Below are 20,675 nucleotides of genomic sequence, written 5' to 3'. Positions count from 1 at the left end.
AATCCTAGAGTAGACCCCAAGGGCCATCCAGCCCAACCTCATTCTGCCATGCAGGAAATCACAGTCAAAACAGTCCTTGTGACAGATAGCCATCCAGCCTCTGTTTAAAGACCTCCAAAGAAGGAGACTCCACCACTCTCTGAGGAAGAAGTGTGTTCCACTGTCAAACATCCCTTACTGTCAGGAAGTTCCTCCTAATGTTGAGGTGGAATCTCTTTTCCTGCAGCTTGCATCCATTGTTCCGGATGCTGTTCTCTGGAGCAGCAGAAAACAAGCTTGCTCCATGTTGAAGTTCATTCTGTTAGCTTTGGCCCAGCTTTTTAATCTATTTAAGGTCATTTTGAATTTTGATCCTGTCCTCTGGTTTATTAGCTACTCCTAATTTGGTTTGATCTGCAAATTTGATTAGCATTCCCCCTATTCTTTCATCCAAGTCATTGATAAAGATGTTGCATGTCTTTAATTTCTGACATATGGGGGCTGTAAGGTGAAACTATCATGGGGTTATCGTGGCAAGATTTGTTCAGAGGTGGTTTGCCATTGCCTTCTTCTGAAGTTGAGAGAGTGTAACTTGCCCAAGGTCATCCAATGGATTTCATGGCTGGAAGGGAATCAAACCCTGGCCTCCATAGTGCAACACTCAAAGCACTATGACTCAAAGTCAGGAACAACTCAAAGGCCCACAACCCAAAGATGCATTAATGTGAGAGCCAGTGTAATGGTTTGGAGGTTGGACTAGGACCAGGACCCTGGCATGTGTGAATCGTTCTATAATCTACATGAGGCTGAATAAATGCTTTGTTCAAGCCAATTCACATTTTGTAGATGCACATATATAGCCAAAGTCATTATTAAAATATTTCTGTACACAGACCCATGCTTTTAGCACACAAGCAATGGAAATCTATTAACCTCATGAACAAAGTCACCAAAAAACAAGCAAGAATAATATATTTCACCTGTCAGGTGTGACAAAGTTCTTCTAGGATCTTCTATGAGTGTGGTTCTCCTAAAACAAGCTATACTCTAAGGCTCTCTCCATGTTCCTTCTTTATGCTGCAACAGCACATTCGCCACCTGTTAATCTTTATGGGTAATGTGGTATCCACTGCTGAACCATATTATATACAGGTTGAGTCTGCCTTATCCAAAATGCTTGGGACTAGAAGTGTTTTGGATTTGTTTTTGTTTTGTTTTTTCCAAATATTTGCATATACATAACAAAATATCTTGGAGATGGGACCCCAGAGCTAAACATTAAATTCATTTATGTTTCATATACACCTTATACACATAGCCTGAAGGTAATTTTGTACACAATATTTTAAATAATTATCTCAGCCTCCCATGTGGACAAATACTTTGGAATATTTTGGATTTGGGGATTCTGGATAAGGGGGACTCAACCTGTAGAAACGTTGTAAATGCCGTCAGTAAAATATTGGTGCTGCATTCACATGCAGAGATGCTTTCCTTTAATACGCAAGGATCAGAAAATCATCAAACTCATGATGAAACCTAGGTAAAATTGAGGGCAAGTTGATAGATACAGATGTCACTTTTCTAAGCTGCAAGCCATGCCGACACTTTATGCACTGGCTAAAGTGGGATATGCTCACAGACACATGTATATAAAACAACTTCCTTTTTTAATCTTGAAATTTTTGTTGTTTTTCTGCAGCAAACTGATATGGCTACTGCTTGAAAGACAGCAGGCCTCAAGGAGAACAGGATGTGAGGATTTGTGTCCATGTGCCTGCGCTGCACTGAAGAAATGGGGAAGAGTTGTGTGGCGGCCATAAAAGCACCCTTTTTTCAGGCCAAAAAGAAGTAGCAAAAGAAGTGGCCCGGAAAAACATTGGATTGGGGCCGTGGCATGCGGTTGCTGTGGTCCCGATCAAGCGCTCAAAGAGGTGGCAGCAGACCGGTCCTTCAGGGTGGTCTATTTCACCCCTAAGTTTTTATTTTGACATCACAGTCAAAATTTCTATGGATTCTGACACTATCCAAGATTCCATATGATCCTGACTTCAACTTGACAGCCCTGCATTTCTCTACCCAGATAAATGTAAGATGTTTTGTGCTTTAAGCCTTTTTAAAATTGGCAGTGGGTTAAAATTGCTTAAAGTGGTGTCATAGCATTATAACTGCATAGTATGGATGGGCCCTTAGTATTCCATTTGGCCACTGAGCCACCCGGTTTGAGTCTCATTGCTCTCTAGAAATCAGTTGCAGTTAACTCTCCATATCCATAGATTTTTTTATCCATAGATTAAAGCATCCACAGATTGAAAATATTTTTAAATCCATAAAGCAAACCTTGATGTTGCCATTTTATATACTGTATATACTCATGTATAAGTCTAGAAATTTAGGTCAAAAAATTGACCCCAAAAAACTGAGTCGGGTCAATGTAAGTAGTGTATCTTAACTCTTATTTAAAAGAAGGAACCTTCCTCTGGTGAAAAGTAAGAATATAATCTGTCCTGGAAGCACTGACCCCCTCTGCTCTCTCTTCCATCCAGCCTTAAGGGTGAGTACAAAGAACTATATCTACTGGAATTTTGTGAGTTCTTTGACACTGTTTTACTTTGCTTCATCCTTTAGATCCTTTGCTATATGCCCCTAGGTTTTACCCTTGATCCATGGATTATTGCAAAATCCATAATTTTGGCCCTAAAACTTTCCCTCGACTTATGCATTATAGTCGAGTATATACAGTAAGAGACACTACTTTACTATTGCATTTAATGGGACTTGAGCATCCATAGATTTTGGTATCAGTGGAGCGTCCTGGAACCAAATCCCAGTGGATACCAAAGGCCCACTGTATTTTATATAATAATACTAATTTATCTGCTATTCCCTGTGCTCCTGATGAGCAAATGCCACGGCAACTGGCAGAAAGGTAACAAGTAAGTATTAAACATCTGACACACCTTGCCGTGTAAAACACTTTTGTTGCCTCATTAATTTCAGCCGCTTCCATCGCTTCGTTATGGCTTGTGCTTTATTCCTCTAGGAATAAAGAATTCTGGTATGCTCCAAACCAGAATTTAGAGAACAAGGTGATGAGAGACGACACCAATTACTACAATCATAGTAATTAACTTTTCCCAGTGTGATTTAGAAGCGTGTTTTGGAAAGCAGTGGAAAATAATAGCTGGCTCACAGTACCTGTCAAAACAGGTTCATACAGGCAAAGTACTGGGAATTTTAAGCATTGCTTTCTTATTTTAAAAACGTCTGATTATAATTTGCAAAGACACAGGTGGGAACTCATTTCAATTCCAAAGTCATGCAGATGGGTTTTGCAAGATGAATTCACAGAGGGCATAACTATACAACAGATTACATAATAATGATGATTAAAATGTTTTTAAGTGCCTTCAGAACAAGGCTTTGCGTAGTTGCTGGATTAATGCCACTTTAGCTGCGATTGATTTCCCCAAAGAATCCTGGAGTTGAAGTTTGACAATAGTGATGAATAAACATAAAATTTCAAGCTGAGTCTTCCTGGGCAAAACCAAGGGCCTGTCTAGCCCTTGTCCAGCATCCTGATCCCACACTGGCCAACCTTGGGAAGCCCATTGCTCATGTATATGTGGATTATATGTGGGTCATGGGTTCAAGAACACTCTCTTCCTTTCATTTCCCAGCACATGGTATTCAGAGGCATGCTGTGTCCGATCCGGGAAGTAGCGCATGGCCATCCAATTTACTACTCATCGCTCCATATAAATGCTAGCAGGACTGAGTGCTGGACTACAGCTCAATGAAGATCTAATGAAAGCTGACAGTGCTTAAGGCTTTGTAGTGGTCCCTCCGCATTTGCTGGGTGTAGAGGTGCAGGACTCCCATGAAAGTGGGAAGATCGCAAAGGAAAAAAACAACACTATTTTTAAATTTTATTTATTTTACTTGAGAAAACAGCTCTCTAGGAATCTCTAGGTCCTCCAGCACAAATCTTTGATCAACATCTGGACGATGACCATAGCATTGCCCTGGAGGACCTACAAATGCCTAGGGAAGGGTTATTGCTATAAAGCAATAAAGCACTTCAACACCACTTTAACAGTCATGACTCCATCCTGGGATTTGTAGTTTGGTGAGGTATTCAGCCTGACCTGTCACCAAATGACAAATCCCAGGATTTTGTAGGATAGAGTCGCGGCAGTTAAAATGGTGTCATACAGCTTTATTTCTGCAGTGTGGATACACCCTTAGTCTCCCAGAGTCCCGGGGTGTGTCTACACTGTAGAAATAATGCAATTTGACACCACTTTAAGTGATGCAGCTCCATCCTATGAAATCCTGGGATTTGTAATTTTACAAAGTTTTTAGCCTTCTCTGCCAAAGAGTGCTGGTTCCTCACAGAACTACAGATCCCAGGAGTCTATATGATGGAGCCGTGGCAATTAAAGTGGGGCCAAACTGCATTATTTCTACAGTGTAGATGTTCCCCTAGGACTCAATTGCTCACAGCAGTACACCATGCTGGCTGTATATACATTTACTTGGGAATAAACCCCATTGAGTTACTTCTGGGTAAGCATTTAAGGAATGCAAACAAAAATCCATCAGTGATACCATAAACAAATCATTTCGTAGCACAGTCCCATGCTGTGCTATAACTATTATTAACTACAAAAGTAACTAAAAGTTACAGTAACACCTGAAAAATTGGAAAATCAAGGTTTGATATTTGAAATTTATACTTTTTTGGAACATTTTCAAACCGTGGATGCTTGAATCCGTGTATAAAAAAATCCATGTATAAGAAGGACCCACTGTATAAGTGGATTATGCCCATCTCTTCCCTGATCGGCTGTGATAGGAGTGGGGCAGTTAATGTTAAAAGTAATTAGTTACAGTTATCATGCCACGTTTTGTTAGTTTTTGTAACAGTTACAATTTTAAAAAATAATTAATTACTCACCTGTTTCCTGAAAGTAGCTAATGAGTATCTTTTACTTTTGAGAAGCATGCAGCTATCTTAATTCAACACATTTGTTGTGTTGATAAATTTCTGTTGATAAACAATTGCCTTAAGGTTACTTTTATAGTTACTACAGTTATAGTTGCTGTTGTTGTTGTGTGCATCCAAGCTATTTTGACCATAAATCAAAAATAGCTTGGAGGCACACAACAACAACAACAACTATAGTAACTATAAAAGTAACTAAAAGGTACAGTAACATTTGTAAATGAGCAATTGCATCCCCAAGAATTTGAAACTGCAGTCCAATGTAGTTACAGGTTGAGTACGTCATAGGCAGGTTTATTTTATTTTATCTATTTTTAATTGCTTGTATGTTGTGCAGTGCTGTGTAAATTTACATCGCTTTATAAATACAACTTAATAATAATAATAATAATAATAATAATAATAGTATCTCTTATCCAGAATTCTGAAATCTGAAATATTCCAAAATCCAAAGCTGTCCACATGGGTCGCCGAAACAGTGACGCCTTTGCTTTCAGATGGTTCAATACACAAACGCACACATTTCCTGCACAAAAATATTTAAAATATTATGTAAAAAATTACCCACAAGCCATGTGTGCAATGTTTATCCAAAATATAAATGAATTCTGTATTTAGATTATTGCTATATTTTTATTACATTTATTTAGAGATGCAGGTCCCATCTTCAAGTGATCTCATCATGTATGTGCAAATATTCCAAAACTGGAGGGGGAAAAACAAATCGAAAACACCAAGCATTTCGGATCGGATGACACTGCATCCACACTGCAGAAATAATCCAGTTTGACACCACTTTAACTGCCATGGCTCAGTGCTGTGGAATTTTGGGAATGGTAGGTTTGTGAGAAATTTAGCCTTCCCTGTCAGAGAGCTCTGAAGCCAAACATTGAGCCATGGGAGTTAAAGTGACATTGACCTGGATTATTTCTGCAGTGTGGTTGCACCTACACAAAGAATTACTAACAAACTATACTCTTTGTAACATATTACTTGCAAGCGCTGGCCAAGACTAGGGCAGAAATTATTGAATGAACTGAGACATGGCCCTAGCTTTTACTGGCCAATTCCTTTTGCTCTGATTTCTTGGTTTGTGCCTCATTGGCTGGAAGGAGGCAGCGCCTTTGGCCACTCTTTAAAGCTCAGATAGAGCAAACAAGACCTTTTTGTGCCTGCCTACAATTGAGAGTCACTTCCACAATGGAGACTGTGAGTTGCCTGTATAGTATTAGGATGGGCTGAGGAGTAGACCTATGCAACATTTAATTAACTTAATTTATTAGTCGCTTTGTTTTAATGTCATGATTAGGTGGGGTAGCTTGCTGCACATTTTAGTGTTAGATAGAAGGGAGTACAAATTGTATAATCCCAAAATAATAGTATTTTGTTTTAATTTTTTTGTGTTCAGCTGTATTCTGTTGGGCGGGGGGTCAATGTAGGTTTTCTTTTTTTTAATTGGAGTCAATGTAATTTTCAAAACCCTTGAATTTTTGAATATTGCGTGCAAGCTGGCTTGATCTTGAGGGGGAACTAACTGTTTATTTCAGAAAGATAGCTATGCTAGTCTGGAATATCAGTATGGAAAGACATTTTGTGGCATTGTGGAGACTCTGGTTCAAAGCGCAATGCAGAAATAATCCAGTTTGAGGCCGCTTCCACTGCCCTGGCTCAGTGCTCAGGAATCCTGGGGATAGTAGTTTCTTGTGGCACCAGAGCTCTCTGACGGAGAATGCTAAATGGCTCACAAAACTACAGATCTCAGAATCCCCTAGCATTGAGTCAGGGCAGTTAAAGCAGTCTGAAACTAATGTGAAGTTGAAGGCTTTCACTGCCGGCTGCCATAGTTTTTGGTGGGTTTTTCAAGGTATGAGGCCATGTTCTAGAAGAGTTTTTTTTTCCCTTGACATTTCACCAGCATCTGTGGCTGACTTCTTCAGAGAATGCATTCTCTGAAAATGCTGGACATTTTAAAACGTTAGCTCTGAAAAAGAGGACGTACCTGGGAAAGGGAGGGTTGATGGAAACTTTAGGCCAGAAGCAGCTGGTGTTATCTGCCAAAAGTCAGTAAACCACACCAGTGTTGCTTGAGGGAGTCAAGTAGCAGGACTTGAACAATTAATCTGATCTGGCCTTCAGGAGGCTTGGTGACATAATCTGAGAACTACGAGTTGCAACAATAGTTCCAAAGACCAAACTGATAAAGGCACTCCTAAAAGGGGAGCTTCTTGGGGTTAGGAAAGAAATCCTAACAGGTTGTAGCAGAGAAACCCAAACAAAGGATCTTGCCTCCTTCTTTTACTCATTAACCTCTCAGGGATAATCAGCAATGAGCTTTATTTATGACATGGATTCCAGGTGAGTCACTACACACTACAGAACACAGCTGATCTCATCTGGGTTCAGAAACTAAGCAGGGCCAGATCTGGTTAAAACTACTTCCTTCCTTCCTTATACCCCACCTTTCTCCCAACGTAGGGACTCAAGGCAGCTAACAACAGATGTCAAAACAATGCAAACTAGAAGTGATACAAAAATGTTGAAAAGCAGCAATATAAAGTTTTTTTAAAAAAATAGTTAAACAATGTATACAGTTTAAAACATTAAACATTTAAAATATTAAAAAGTAATATTGGGAGCCCTTTAGGCCTCTTCTGCTGATCTCACCTTAGTACAGTCGGCCCTTCTTATACACGGATTTTTTATACATGGATTTAAGCATACACGGTTTGAAAATGTTCCAAAAAAGTATAAATTTACCTTGATTTTCCATTTTTTATTAGGGACACCATTTTGCTATGTCATTATATGTAATGGGACTTGAGCATACACGGATTTTGTTATACATGGGGGATCTTGGAACCAAACCCCAGCCTATAACAAGGGTCCACTGTACACTCTTATTCCCCCCTCCATTATTGTTCTGTGCCTTCAAATGGCAACACCATAGGTTTTGGGGGGAAAAGATTTGTTCAGAGGTTGCTTGCCATTGCAGATGAGATGAAAGAGTGTGACTTGCCAAAGATCACTGGATGGGTTTTCAGGAGTGAGCAAGGATTTGAACCCTGGTTTCTTAGGGCCTTGAAGAGAGGTGGGAAAGAAATGATGATGATGATGATGATGATGACTATTATTATTATTAAAGTTCGGGAAACTTACTTTTTAAAAACATTGCTAGAGACAAAGTAGACTCCAATATTTATTTATTTATTTTGGTGCTTGTTCTTCCCCAGCAAATGGCTCTTTCCCACTTGTCGATCAAGCCTGGAGATTGCATCAAAGTGAAGGGGAAAGTTGCACCATATGCAAAGAGGTTTGTATTGATGTTATATTCAGAAACGTCTGCCTTTGGACTGGCTTTAAGGCTGATCCACTTCTTTTCCAGTTTTGAGTTGCTAGGTTGTCAGGCTAGGACCCTGCATCAGTTATGCTCTGTCTTACATAACTGATTTGAAGGTGTACATGTGGGATCTTAATTTCAAACCAAACACTGTTTCTATTTGTGAAAAAGGAGATTGTAAATTCCCTTGAAATCACTTGCACTCTGCTCAGATGTTTTGTCTCCAGGTGCAGTATTGTCCCTAGCAAATGGTGGTCCTTTACCCCAGCAGATAAAGTACTTCACATGCTAGGTGTGAATCACATTGAACAGTGGTTTAAGTTAGCTATGGGGTTTGGGTTTTTTTTGGCTTAGCCATAAATTGGTCACAAATGACTATAAGAACCATGGTTTATTTCTTCCATCTTTGCTCTATTTTTCCCCTCCTGCTTCAGGATGGGGGAAAGCCAAGCTATATAACATAAATTCAACAATGCAAAGTTGTTAGGTCAACAGCATACTTTGGAATTTAAATGTGGTTAGTGGTGTTTAACATAAGACTAGGTCTTCAACTTACTTTTTTTGGAATTACAGCTCCCAGAATCTCCCAGTGATAGCTGTGCTAAACCTCAGGGGACTTTTAGCCCAAAAAAGTAACTTTCCTGAACTCCAAATGGACTAATATAGAACTATTTTTGTTCAGTCTTTGTGGGTGAGCTGTAATGAAGAGGCTAGGCCTAGACTCCACCGACTTATTATATTGGAGTCCAAAATGTGCATTGCTTCTTGTGTCAGATGTTGCCCCTCCCTTTGCCAGTTTTGCCCTGAACTTGGGCCAGGACAGTTCGAATCTGATTCTTCACTTCAACCCTCGTTTCGAGAGTCATGGAGATGTCCAGACCATCGTGTGTAACTCCAAGATGAGCGGAGAGTGGGGTTCGGAGCTGCGGGAATCCATCTTCCCCTTTGAATGTGGAGAACAGACTAAGGTGAGTCAGAGAATTGGAAGCACAGAAGTAACCAAAAGAAGGGGTAGTGCTCTCTCCTAAGTTTGGATGACTCTTTGGAAAGACATCCTCCTTAGTCCCTACCTTATAACTCAAAGAATACCATAGGCATAAAATGCCGTCATGCTTCTTCTGACCTTCCTGGGTCTCAGGAAGTGTTACAACGACATGCAGAGGCACGAAGAAAGCCACTACTCCCCCGCTTTCTTTTCTCGTGTGATAAGACTATGTCTTGTACCAGAACTGGGTGTAGTTCCAGGGCTCCCCAAAAGTTCTTTTGGTGCCAAAGGTTCTTTGGGTGTAGTTCCAGGCCTCCCCAAAAGTTCTTTTGGTGCCTCATACAGACAGGCCAAAATAAAGCTGCTTTGGATCACTTTGGAGGTATGCTGTCTAGTTGATGCATGCGTCCTAAGAGTCTGGAAGCTGCGCCAAAGCCACGATCCAGTCATAAGGACTGGCACGCAGCTTTGGTGCAGCTTCCGGATTCTTAGGACGCATGCATCATTTAAACAGCATACCTCCAAAGTGACCCGAAGCAGCTTTATTTTGGCCTGTCTGTATGGAGCCTCTGACATACATTATGTAGCATAAGCCAAGCTCAGTAACAGAATGAATCACAGTCACTGAAAATCACAGTTTAGCCCAGTAACACTTCCAGCAGTAATCTGTATGGTTCACAGCAGAGAGACATTCCAGTCCTTTTGCTAAGGAGAGCAGCATTCTCTCACAGGTAGTGGCAGAATCTGGAGCCTAAAAAACTAATTCTACTTAGATCATCCCTGGCTAGTGGCCGAATTCTACCTAAATAGGTCCACTGGATTGGGTGGTAGCCCCTCCAGGGCAAGGCCAATGAAAGATGGCTTCCCGAGAAGTACATAGTGTAGAAAGAAGCAAAAAGAAAAATGCAAGTGCACAGGGATGACCCATCTCCTCCTAATAGCTATGGAACTATGCAAGCACATTAGCAACAGAGAAAAATTCACATCCCTAGTCTGCTCTCAGCCTTCAGATCTTTTTCCAGCCTCAGACTGCCAAGCTAAGGCAAAAAGTATATCCTACAAGATCACAAATGCAAATGGTCTCTTTGTCTGTATTCTACATCTTTGTATGACCCCCCCCCCCAGGTCAATGATTCCCAGACTTTGGTTTCCCAGATGTTTTGGACTTCACCTTTCAGAATTCCTGACTGTTGACAATATTAGCTAGGGCTTCTGGCAACTGAAGTCCAAAATGTCTGGAGGACCAAAGTTTAGGAAATGTTGCTCTAGGTGATGAAAGTACTTAAACTGCAGCTTTCTAGCAAAGGATAGCCAGCATTGTGTAGTGGTTTGAGTGCTGGACAATGAGAGACCAGTGTTCAATTCCCCACTCGGCCAGCGAAACCCACTGGATGACCTTGGATGAGACACACACGCTCAGCTCCAGATAACCCTATGAGAGGTTTACCCTGTGGTTGCCGTAACAACAACAGCTTAATTTCCTGGTTCTCTCATCATCAGATCTGTGTCCACTTTAATGCTGAGGAGGTGACCGTGAAGATAGATGAAGGCCATGAGATCAAGATCCCCAATCGGCTGGGGTTTGAATCAGCAGAATACTTTGCAGTGGAGGGAGACATCAGCATCAGATCCGTCAAGTTCGACTGAATTGTAGTTGGACTTCCTTTTTCGTATGTCAGTTCCTGACAGGAAGAACTGTAAAGGACTGCAAATAAATACAAACATGTTACTAGACCTCTGTCAGTGTCATGTTGCTAAACCTTCAGTGCTATGTGTATGGAGCCATGATAGCAACCAAGGTAGCAACACTCACACACATACACATATGCATGTCCTCTGTTACTGAATTATGGCTAATCTGCCACACAGGCATACCCTTCAACACATTACATATAAAATCTGAAAGACTTGGCTAAGCAATATGAATGAATAGACAAGATGGAAAAAGTTTATGAGGAAAAAACACAAAAGCTAGGAAAGATTGCAGCAGTTTGCTTTTGCCTGTGCCTCCTCGGAAGGGCAAGAAGCTACCCCTCCTCTCCTCCCTGCTGAATTAATGGAGTACAAACTAGTTCTGTACATTGAACATAGTTTGTGTCAACTGAAGTAAGCTGAAGACTAAGTCTAAAAAACACTGCGGAGCCCGCTTTAACTGGCCTGGCTCAATACAAGGGAATTCTGGTAACTAGCTTTGTGAGATATTTATCTTCTGTGTCAGAGAGCTCTGGTGCCATAATAAACTACAGTTCCCAGGATTCCTTAGCACTGAGCCAGGGCAGTTAAAGCAGTCTCAAACTGGATTATTTCTGCAGAAAAGCAGGGAAAGTGGGAGAAACTGGGACATTTTAAAAGCAGCTAGAAAAGTGGAAAACCAAATATTGAGACTGTACCTGCCAAATCAAGAGAGCTGGTGGGTATGTTATACAGGCCAAGACTCCCTTATCCAGAATCCTGAAATCCTCCAAAATCCAAAATTGTCCACATGGGTGGCTGTGATAGCGACCCCTTTGCTTCCTGATGGTCCCATGTTCACAAACCTATGTTTCATGCACATAATTATTAAAAATGTGGTGTGTAAAATTATTTTCACCTGTGTGTATAAGGTGTATCAAAAACATAAATAACTACATGTTTCGCTTTGGGTACCATTTCAAAGATACCTTATCATCAGTATGCAAATATTCCAAAATCTGAACAAATCCAAAAGCCAAAACATTTCAGATAAGGGAGACTTGGCCTGTACTTGGAAGTGATTCTAGGTCACTCTGTAGGCAAAAAGCATGCACGCTCTATCAATGGATTTGGCTATTCTTCAACAAAGGAAACATCTCTCACGTGGATCCTAAAGCCACAGGGAGGAGGTGAAATAGAAGGCACTCCTGACTGCAGTAACATTAGGCCGAGTTATATTCACCTCTTCTTAAACGTGGGCTGACGTTTTAACATTTTAAAAGGTAAAAGCAACCCCTGATGGAAGATGGGTCTTCCTTCTACTACCTCCTTTTCCCGTCCTGTGTGAATGCAAACAATGTGAGGGTTGTTATCTGTGGTATGCTGAAGTGGGAGGAGTATTCACATTTGCACAGAGAAACCACGGACTTGTGTGTTTGTGGTGCACTTGTGTGACTGGAATTTCTAGTGGGAGGAAGCAATGCAGATAACAACCTTCTGGAAACAAAGGCTCAGCCCTTGAAAGTTTGCCTTCTGAATGCTGCAGAGCCTGCAATAAACAAACGTGTAAGTTATTTTGGTTCCAGAGATTATACAGCACATTTACTTAAATATACGGTACTTGATGTTTGTCCTTGACCAGACAGGCTTCCAAATGGTGCTCACAGATGACCCAGAACACTGATCATTCAGGTGTTTATAAGATGAATTTTATTGCCTTCAGTGATACCGAAACTTAATATGATTCTTTACATGAAATAAAGTGATTTTCCAAAGGAATAGTATGTGCTGTCTTGTGGGATCATATCTATTCAAGGTACATAATTTGGTTTAACAGAAATCTCTCTTCGCTGTCCCTTTAAAAACAATATCCAAGCTGACAAGAATTATGCATTTAAAAGAAAACATTTTCAGAAAATGTGTCATATGCATGAGCAAGATGGTTGGGGAAATGCCTCAGCGCGTGGCAAAACAAAAGATACAAAGCTGGAATGAAGGCTAAAAAGAAGAGCTACATTAACCTATTCTACAAAGTATTTCCTATTCATATTCTCTAATACCGTATACTAAGCATGTTTATAGTTTGTCCAACTATTACAATATCATTTTAATGTTGTTCGCTGCCCCAATATATGCACATTGCTTGTGATGATGTTCTGTTGAGTTTTTTTGAGGAATAAAATAATAATTTGGGGGGCAGTTGTTGGATTACATGCACATTTCCAGATTCTCCAGGCCTGGCTCAGAAGAGAAAGACCCAGAATAAAAGACCCACAATGTAATCTCTGTGAAAAGACCCTCAGTGTAACTTCTGTGGGTCAAAAGGATGAAGAGATGTAACCTGGCATACAAAACATTTAATTGCAACTCAAGAGGTCCCTGATTTAAGAAGTAACTTTTCCACTCTTCAAAGTTTTTCTTATTCAAAATTAACTAACATTGTTGACTTTAGTTACTTACAAGTTATTGGCTCTCTTTTAAGGTTAAACTATTTTCAGAGCAAAGTTGGCCATGGGAGACAATATAGGTTGCTATCCTTTGTTGATGAATTAGAATGACATAACTTATTTTATTTATTTATTCATTCATTGGTAATTGCAGAGGTTAGAAAATTCTACTAACAAAAAACAAAACATCTTTTCACAGCTTCATTCTCTCTAATCCAGGCCATTTCCCAGTCAATGAAGAATGGTGGTGGCAGGTAGGCAGCAGACAAGAGTCTATCTATTTCCCTATAGCTGAAGGGAGAACAATATCGTCTACAGAGATCTCAAGAGGCCCCTTGGAGATCCCTACGGTACCCTGTTGCCTTATGTTCACTTATACAAAAATAGTTGGACATTTGTCTTCAGCTCCTTCTGCTCTCTAACAACTGGGAAACAGAACAGCTTGGGGAGAAAAGTAGGTTGGAAGAGTTGGACAGGAGACTATCTTAGGACCTGAACAGACAGGCCAAAATAAAGATGCTTTGGGTCACTTTGGAGGTATGCTGTTTAAATGATGCATGCATCCTAAGAAGCCGGAAGCCACGCCAAAGCCACGCTCCAGTCCTAAGGACTGGAGGGCAGCTTTGGCCCAGCTTCTGACCTCTTAAGGTACGAGTATCATTTAAACAGCATACCTCAAAGTGACCTGAAGCAGCTTTATTTTGGCCTGTCTGTTCGGGCCCATAGATACATCTTCTGTTGCAGGATCATAGTCATATCTTCCTGAGGCTTCTACCAGGAAGGTTTCCATCAATTGGAGGCTTTAGGTTGCTTGTTGCCCTTCTTGGTAGACAGGACTGTGAAGCGTCCTTGGGAGAAAGAGAAGGAATTGAAGTTCTGATGCAGAATGTCCATCCCTATGAGGACAGGCACAAACAGCTTCTCAGCCACACCAAAATCCACAAGTTCCTCTATGTCCTTCCAGTTCATTTGCAGACTCGCTACCGGAAGGGAGGAATGTGTGCCATGGATCGTTATTTCCACAGACTCCCCAGGGACAATATCATAGGGTGACACTAAATCAGCACGGACCAGGGAGAACTGTGACCCCGTGCTCACCAGCGCTATGGCTAGCTGGTTCCCAAGCAAGACGGGTTCCATATAGGGCCTGGTGGGGCTCCACTCCTCCCCTTCGACATGGCATGCGGTTATTCTATATATATGCTTGGGAGAAGAAGGGCAACTAGTTTTCAAGTGCCCCATTTTCCCACAGCTGTGGCAGGGTCTCTTCTTAAACTGGTCTGAATTGGTCACATTAAGGCTCAACCGGTGCTCAACTGAAGGTGAGCCTATTTCTGTTCTCTTAGGACCTTCAGCTGCTTCACTTGTTGGAAATGCTCTGCCCTGTTCTCTCCCCAGGTGAGGAGTTCTCCTTCCCGAGTCTTCTTGACTGAGCATCAGTTGGTCTGCGATTTCAGCTGCCTCCGAGACGTTCTTTGGGGCTTTTGCTTTAACAGAGCGCTGTATATCACTAGGGAGATGGGAACAGAACTGGTTCAACACCATCAAGTGGATCACCTTTTCCCGGTCATCAGCCTTGGCAGTATCCAGCCACCAGTTCAAAGTTTCCTCTAGTTTTGCCCCAAATTCTAGCCAGGACACTCCAGGCTGAGGTTTCAAGGCCCAGAATTTCTCATAGAAGTGATCAGGATTGAAGATAAACTGTTTGAACACAGCCTCTTTGAAAGCCTGAAGAGTGACAGGCTTCTGTTTGGGCATAGCATGATACACTTCGGCCAACTTCCCTCTGATCAAGCCAACTAGGTATTTCATAGAGTCCTCAAAAGACATATTCCACTGCTTGCTAGTCCTCTCAAAGGCGGCAAGGAACAGCAACGGGTTTTGCCCCGAGGAAAAAGGAGGGAAGACCCACGGAATGGGTTTATCTGCTTGTTTCTCCTTAAGGTACATGCGTTCCAACTCACTCTTCCGCTGTTCAGCCTGAGCTGAGAGCAGGTCATTTTGTCTCTTCCTTAGCACTGTAAATTGCCTCCTCTCTTTCCACTCGCCATTTCTCTGGGCTTCCAGTTCTGGCTCATGACCCTGGGTCCCCTTGGCATTCAGCTTCACTGTGTCTGTTTCTGGCTGGCTGGCTTCTTGGATGAGGATAATCCTCAATTCATCCACACTGAGGCCTTCCCTGTCAAGCCCCTTCTCCTGGCAAAGTTCCACTAATTCTGTCTTCTTCATCTTTAAGTACTGGATGGCTTTGGAATGGGTTCCAGTCTTATGGCAGTTGGCCTAAAAGACAACGTAAAAATAAACAACTGCTTTTGATCAGTGGTACTTGGGATGCAGAGAGGCAAGGGGGTGCAGTGGTTTGTGTGTTGGACTACAACTCTGCAAACCTACAATTCCTCACTCAGCCATGAAAACCCACTGGGTGACCTTGGGTAAGTTACACACTCTCAGACTCAGAAAACTCTGTGGGTCTCCATAAGTCAGAAATGACTTGAAGGCACACCAACAAGAAATTTGGGGTGCATGGAAGAATGCCCAGAGCTGACCTATAACCTCATACTGAATTTCCACCTTCTCTCCTCAATTCCCCAGTTTTAAATATTTAATATTTGCACTATATTTAAATATTTGGGATTATATATCGAACAATCTTTGCTTGTTCTTGTTGTACCCATTGTTGAACTTTCATGCTCTTCTTTGTCCCAGTGGCTACAGCCGTCCTTCTCCGATCCTGCCTGATCGGCACAAAGGATGAAATAACTGTGCAGAGAGCAGTTTCAGGGAATTTACAGTAAGGGGTGAGTGGACTTTAGGTGCTGCATTGGGAAGAAGGGGATAATAACCCCTGCAGCACCTGTGAAAGGACATCCTTATGTGCATCAGCCAGCATGGTGTAGTGTCTTGAGCACTGGATTACAACTATAGAGACCGGGGATTGAATCCCCACTCGGCCATGGAAACCCACTGGGTGACCTTGGGCAAGTCACACTCTCTCACCCACAGAGGAAGGCAAAGGCAAACCCCCTCTGAACAAATCTTGACAAGAAAAGTCTGTGATAGGTTTGCCCTAGGGTTGCCATAAGTCAGAAATGACTGAAGGAAGGGTTTTAGTTAAGAAATTGGAATCACAGAGTTGGAAGAGACCGCAAGGCCCATCCAGTCCAACCCCCTGGAGAATACTGACTGAGAATATAAAGGAGGGACAGGCTGGCACAGTGGTTAGGATGTTGGAGTATGAATCTGGAAACCAGGATTCAATTCCTGCTTGGTCATGAAACCCACTGGGTGACCTTGGGCAAGTCGCATGCTCTCAGCCTCAGAGGAAGACAATGGTAAAACTCTTCAGAACAAACCCTGCCAAGAAAACCTCATGGCCTTAGGATTGCCATAAGTCAGAAAAGACTTCAAGGCACACAACAACAATAAAAGAGAGAGAAGCAATATTCCACATGAAAGCTAAAGGAAAGGTATAATAAATCATTAGACTGTTCCTGGGGGGGGGAGGGGTACCACATAGATAGATAGACAGACAGACAGACAGACAGACAGACAGACAGACAGACAGACAGATGAGGATTTTGAAAGGTCTGGAAACCATGCCCTATGAGGAACAACTTAAGGAGCTGGGGATGTTTAGCCTGGAGAAGAGAAGGTTAAGAGGTGATATGATAGCCCTGTTTAAATATTTGAAGGGATGTCATGTTGAGGAGGGAGCAAGCTTGTTTTGTGCTGCTCCAGAGACTAGAACACGGAACATTGGATGCAAGCTCCAGGAAAAGAGATTCCACCTCAACATTAGGAGGAACTTCCTGACAGTAAGGGCTGTTCGACAGTGGAACACACTCCTTCCTCAGAGTGTAGTGGAATCTCCTTCCTTGGAGGTCTTCAAACGGAGGCTGGATGGCCATCGGTCGGGGATGCTTTGATTGTGATTTCCTGCATGGCAGGGGTTGGACTGGATGGCCTTTGTGGTCTCTTCCAACTCTACAATTCTATGATTTTCGAAATTAGTTCCAATTTAGTTAGTAAATGATTATATTATGAAATGTAGCATGTGAAATGTAGAAACTGATAATTGCATGGTAACACTTGGGACAGATGAAATAAATCTTATATAAATGGTAAGTAAGTTCCTCAGATGCGTGAGGAAATAGGCTCAAGTCTACAAAAGCTCATGCTACCAACATCTTTCTTTCAGAGTGTTAACTAACTAACATGGCTATATCTTTAAATTCTACCATTATATAAACATGAATTTCTTTTTTTAAAAAAACAAACTCTAAAGGCACACAACGCCCCCAATAGAATTCCAGCCAAAGAATGTAAAGTTCTTATAGAGAACAGAAAAGTTATTTTTGGGTTACACTTCCCAGAATGCCACCCACCAACATGGCCATTGGTGACACTGGCTGGGGACTTCTGGGAATGGTTGCCCTGAAAAGTCATTTTTCCCAGATTGGACAGCTTTTTTGGCTGACGAACAGAATAGAAATGATGATTTAAAGAACTCTCCCTGTGCCACCACCACTAGGGTTGCATCCGCACTGCAGAAATAATCCGGTTTGACACCACTTTGACTGTCATGGCTCAATACTATGGAATTCTGAGAAGTGTAGTTTCATGATACATTTACCCTTCTCTGTCCAAGTGCTCTGGTGCCACAGCAAACTACAGTTCCCACAGCACTGAGCCACAGCAGTTGAAATGGTGTCAAACCTAATTTGTTCTGCAGTGTGGATGCAGCCAAGGTGTTCCTACCTTAAACTCCTTGGTAGCCGTTTCCTCCTCCTCCGTGGAGTAGACGTTGTGGTCTCGGTGCTCTTTCGACCTCCTGCACACCCCACAGATGGGTACCTGGTCCTCCTTGCAGAAGAACTCCATGGGCTCCTGGTGTATCTTGCATACCTGCTGTTTAGTTCTCTCTCCACCCTGGAGTTCCTTGACCAGCTCCACCATTTTGGCCAGCTGCCAGTTGGGCCTGAAGCTCTTCTGCTCATCCCTTTTGCGGCACTGAGGGCAGCAAGCGGTGTTGCCAAACCTGCTTTGATGCTGCTGGGTGAGGCAGCCTCGGCAGACGTTGTGCCCGCAGTGGAGAATCACTGGGGCATTGAAGTAGTCTTGGCACACAGGGCATGTCACTCCTTGGCAAAGCAGCTCCAAGGTTTTCCCAGATGCCATGGCTCTCTCCTGCAAAGGGTAAAGGGATTTTTAAATTGTGAATCTTAAATGTTGACTTTTAAATATGAGTCATCTTAATACACATATATCCCAGCCTTTTAAATTGTACACATTTCTTTTAAATCGATGTGTATTTTAACTGACGTAGTGTATCTGTTAATTGTTGTTGTTCCCTGCCTCGATTCATGGGGAGAGAAGGGTAAAAAATTATTATTATGTACAGTGGTCCCTGCACATTCACTGGAGTTAGGGTTGAAGGACCCCCAAGAATGTGGACAAACAAAACATTATTCGTTTTACCTGAGAGGACATCTCTCTAGAAATCTGCAGGTCCTCCAGTGCAGAAGTTGATCATAGGATCATGCTGGAGGACCTACAAATGCCGAGAGAAGTATTTTCCCTAAGAACTTCTATGTTCTCCAGCACAACTCTATGGTCAACTTCTGGCAGAATTGCGCTGGAGGACTTAAGAATTTCCAAGAGAGAAGATATTAAGCAAAACCACAAATAATCAAATCTGCAAAAGTAAAAGCCGCAGATGCGGAGGGCCGAAAGTAACACTCACAGCCCAGCTTTGGCTGTTGAATGTAGCACCCGCAGCCCGACACTCGAGATGCACTGTAAGGTTCTGGGTAGGAAGCTGGCGAAATGATCACTTAAGTCCAAAACACATTGCAGAAATCGTTCAGTTTGAGATCACTTTAACTGCCTGGCTCAGTGCTAGGGGAATCCTGGGAGTTGTAGTTTAATGTGGCACCAGAGCTCTGACAGAAAGGGCTAAATGTCTCACAAAACTACAGTTCTCAGAATTACCCAGCATTGAGTCAGGGCAGTTAAAGCGGCCTTAAACTGGATTATTTCTGCAGTGTGTTTTGGACCTCAGTCCTGAGTTCGAGAAAGCTGTTTAAGAAAGTAGGGTAAAAAAAATAATAAACCATGGTCTCAAGCAAGCTAGCATAAACAAAGACAAAGACTTACATGCACAAGGGCCAGTCCTGCGTGTGTGGCTCTGCAAGGCAATGCTCCTTTGTGCGCAGGCGTCTTATATGTGGTTCTCTTTTCCTAAAAGCACATCAAGCTACTACGTCAACATCAACCCTGCAGAGCCTGGGGCCCAAGGAAAAGGGGGGAGATGCTCCCAGGCCAACTGAGCAAGTTGTTTATCCAGTCTTCAGGTCCCAGGACAATCTGGGAAGCTCTTATCTCTGGAATGCCATTGCTTCTCCCCCCCCCCCCCCCCACCCACCATCCCACGCATGGCAAGGATGCACTTTCTTTGACCCATTCTCTAACAGGCTGAATGAGCCCTACACTCATTAAGGCTAACTGCAGCCTGAACCAAACTCCAGACTGAACAATTTATTATTATTATTATTATTATTATTATTATTAAACAGCCTTAGCCTAGGTCTGCAACATGTTTTGGACCCAGGTTGCCTGCAACCTTGTCTTACCTAATCTAACTTGCTTGCAAGGTTCAACAAAAACAAACCAAAAAATTCAGGGTTTGGTTTGGTTTAACCTGTGTTTTGTTGTTGTTGTTGTTGTTTAAACCAGTTGCTTTTGTTGTCCTTTAAAACATTTGCACCAACGTTTTAATGAAAAAAGTGAATCCTGCTTATTAGATCAATACTGTGAAACATTATTTTCTGTATTAGAAAGCTTGATCGACAATGTTTTAATGCTTTCTAACATTAACAATCCAAAGTTATTAGGCTTTGATATGATTTACATCTTCTAATAAAACAGCCTAAACCCCCCCAATAAAAACCCCTACAAATCCCTGAGTTCCATAGGATGGAGCTAGGGCACTTAAAATGGTATCAAACTGCATTATTTCCTGCAGTGTAGATGCATCCTGAGAACCCTAAATGCCCCCCCCCCCAAAAAAAAAACTACAGATCCCAGAGCTGCACAAGATGGAGCTGCAGCCCTTAAAAGCCTTACTGCCTCCCAAGGAGACTTGCATGAAGAACCCCATAAAAGCTGAGCAGAGCCATTACCTGCTACTTTAAGGGCCTCAGATCCAGAGGCAAAGAAAGGCAAGCAGCCTCAGAAGGAGGCTCAACG

The 20,675-nt window shown here is 42.1% G+C and overlaps 2 protein-coding genes across 7 annotated transcripts; one reads left to right on the top strand and one right to left on the bottom strand.

Moving 5' to 3' along the window:
• The first annotated feature begins 1,685 nt into the window (after window positions 1–1,685).
• Window positions 1,686–11,041, top strand: LOC149320968 (galectin-1-like). 4 transcript variants are annotated; one of them, XM_089489020.1, is made up of 4 exons: window positions 1,686–2,068; window positions 8,218–8,297; window positions 9,121–9,292; window positions 10,810–11,041. In XM_089489020.1, exons 2-4 carry the CDS (start codon window positions 8,221–8,223, stop codon window positions 10,954–10,956), a joined length of 396 nt encoding a protein of 131 aa, XP_089345146.1. In that variant the 5' UTR covers window positions 1,686–2,068; window positions 8,218–8,220; the 3' UTR covers window positions 10,957–11,041. The 4 variants fall into 4 exon arrangements, with proteins under 4 accessions (XP_089345146.1, XP_089345156.1, XP_089345137.1 ...); XM_089489030.1 differs by lacking the exon at window positions 1,686–2,068 and adding an exon at window positions 2,465–2,533; XM_089489011.1 differs by lacking the exon at window positions 1,686–2,068 and adding an exon at window positions 6,127–6,196.
• Window positions 11,042–14,150: 3,109 nt separating this feature from the next.
• Window positions 14,151–20,675, bottom strand: LOC149320967 (uncharacterized). Of its 3 annotated transcripts, none has more exons than XM_089488977.1 (4): window positions 20,609–20,668; window positions 19,584–19,667; window positions 18,186–18,614; window positions 14,151–15,707 (listed from the first exon to the last, which is right to left on the bottom strand). In XM_089488977.1, exons 3-4 carry the CDS (start codon window positions 18,603–18,605, stop codon window positions 14,217–14,219), a joined length of 1,911 nt encoding a protein of 636 aa, XP_089345103.1. In that variant the 5' UTR covers window positions 18,606–18,614; window positions 19,584–19,667; window positions 20,609–20,668; the 3' UTR covers window positions 14,151–14,216. The 3 variants fall into 3 exon arrangements, with proteins under 3 accessions (XP_089345103.1, XP_089345121.1, XP_089345109.1); XM_089488995.1 differs by having other exon boundaries at window positions 18,333–18,614; XM_089488983.1 differs by lacking the exon at window positions 19,584–19,667 and having other exon boundaries at window positions 20,609–20,675.

The sequence above is a fragment of the Sceloporus occidentalis genome, unplaced genomic scaffold (assembly GCF_023333645.1).
Source record: "Sceloporus occidentalis isolate IW3139 unplaced genomic scaffold, rSceOcc1.0.p SCAF_1, whole genome shotgun sequence".
Taxonomy (NCBI): domain Eukaryota; kingdom Metazoa; phylum Chordata; class Lepidosauria; order Squamata; family Phrynosomatidae; genus Sceloporus; species Sceloporus occidentalis.
This window is presented reverse-complemented; position numbering and strand designations above follow the sequence as displayed.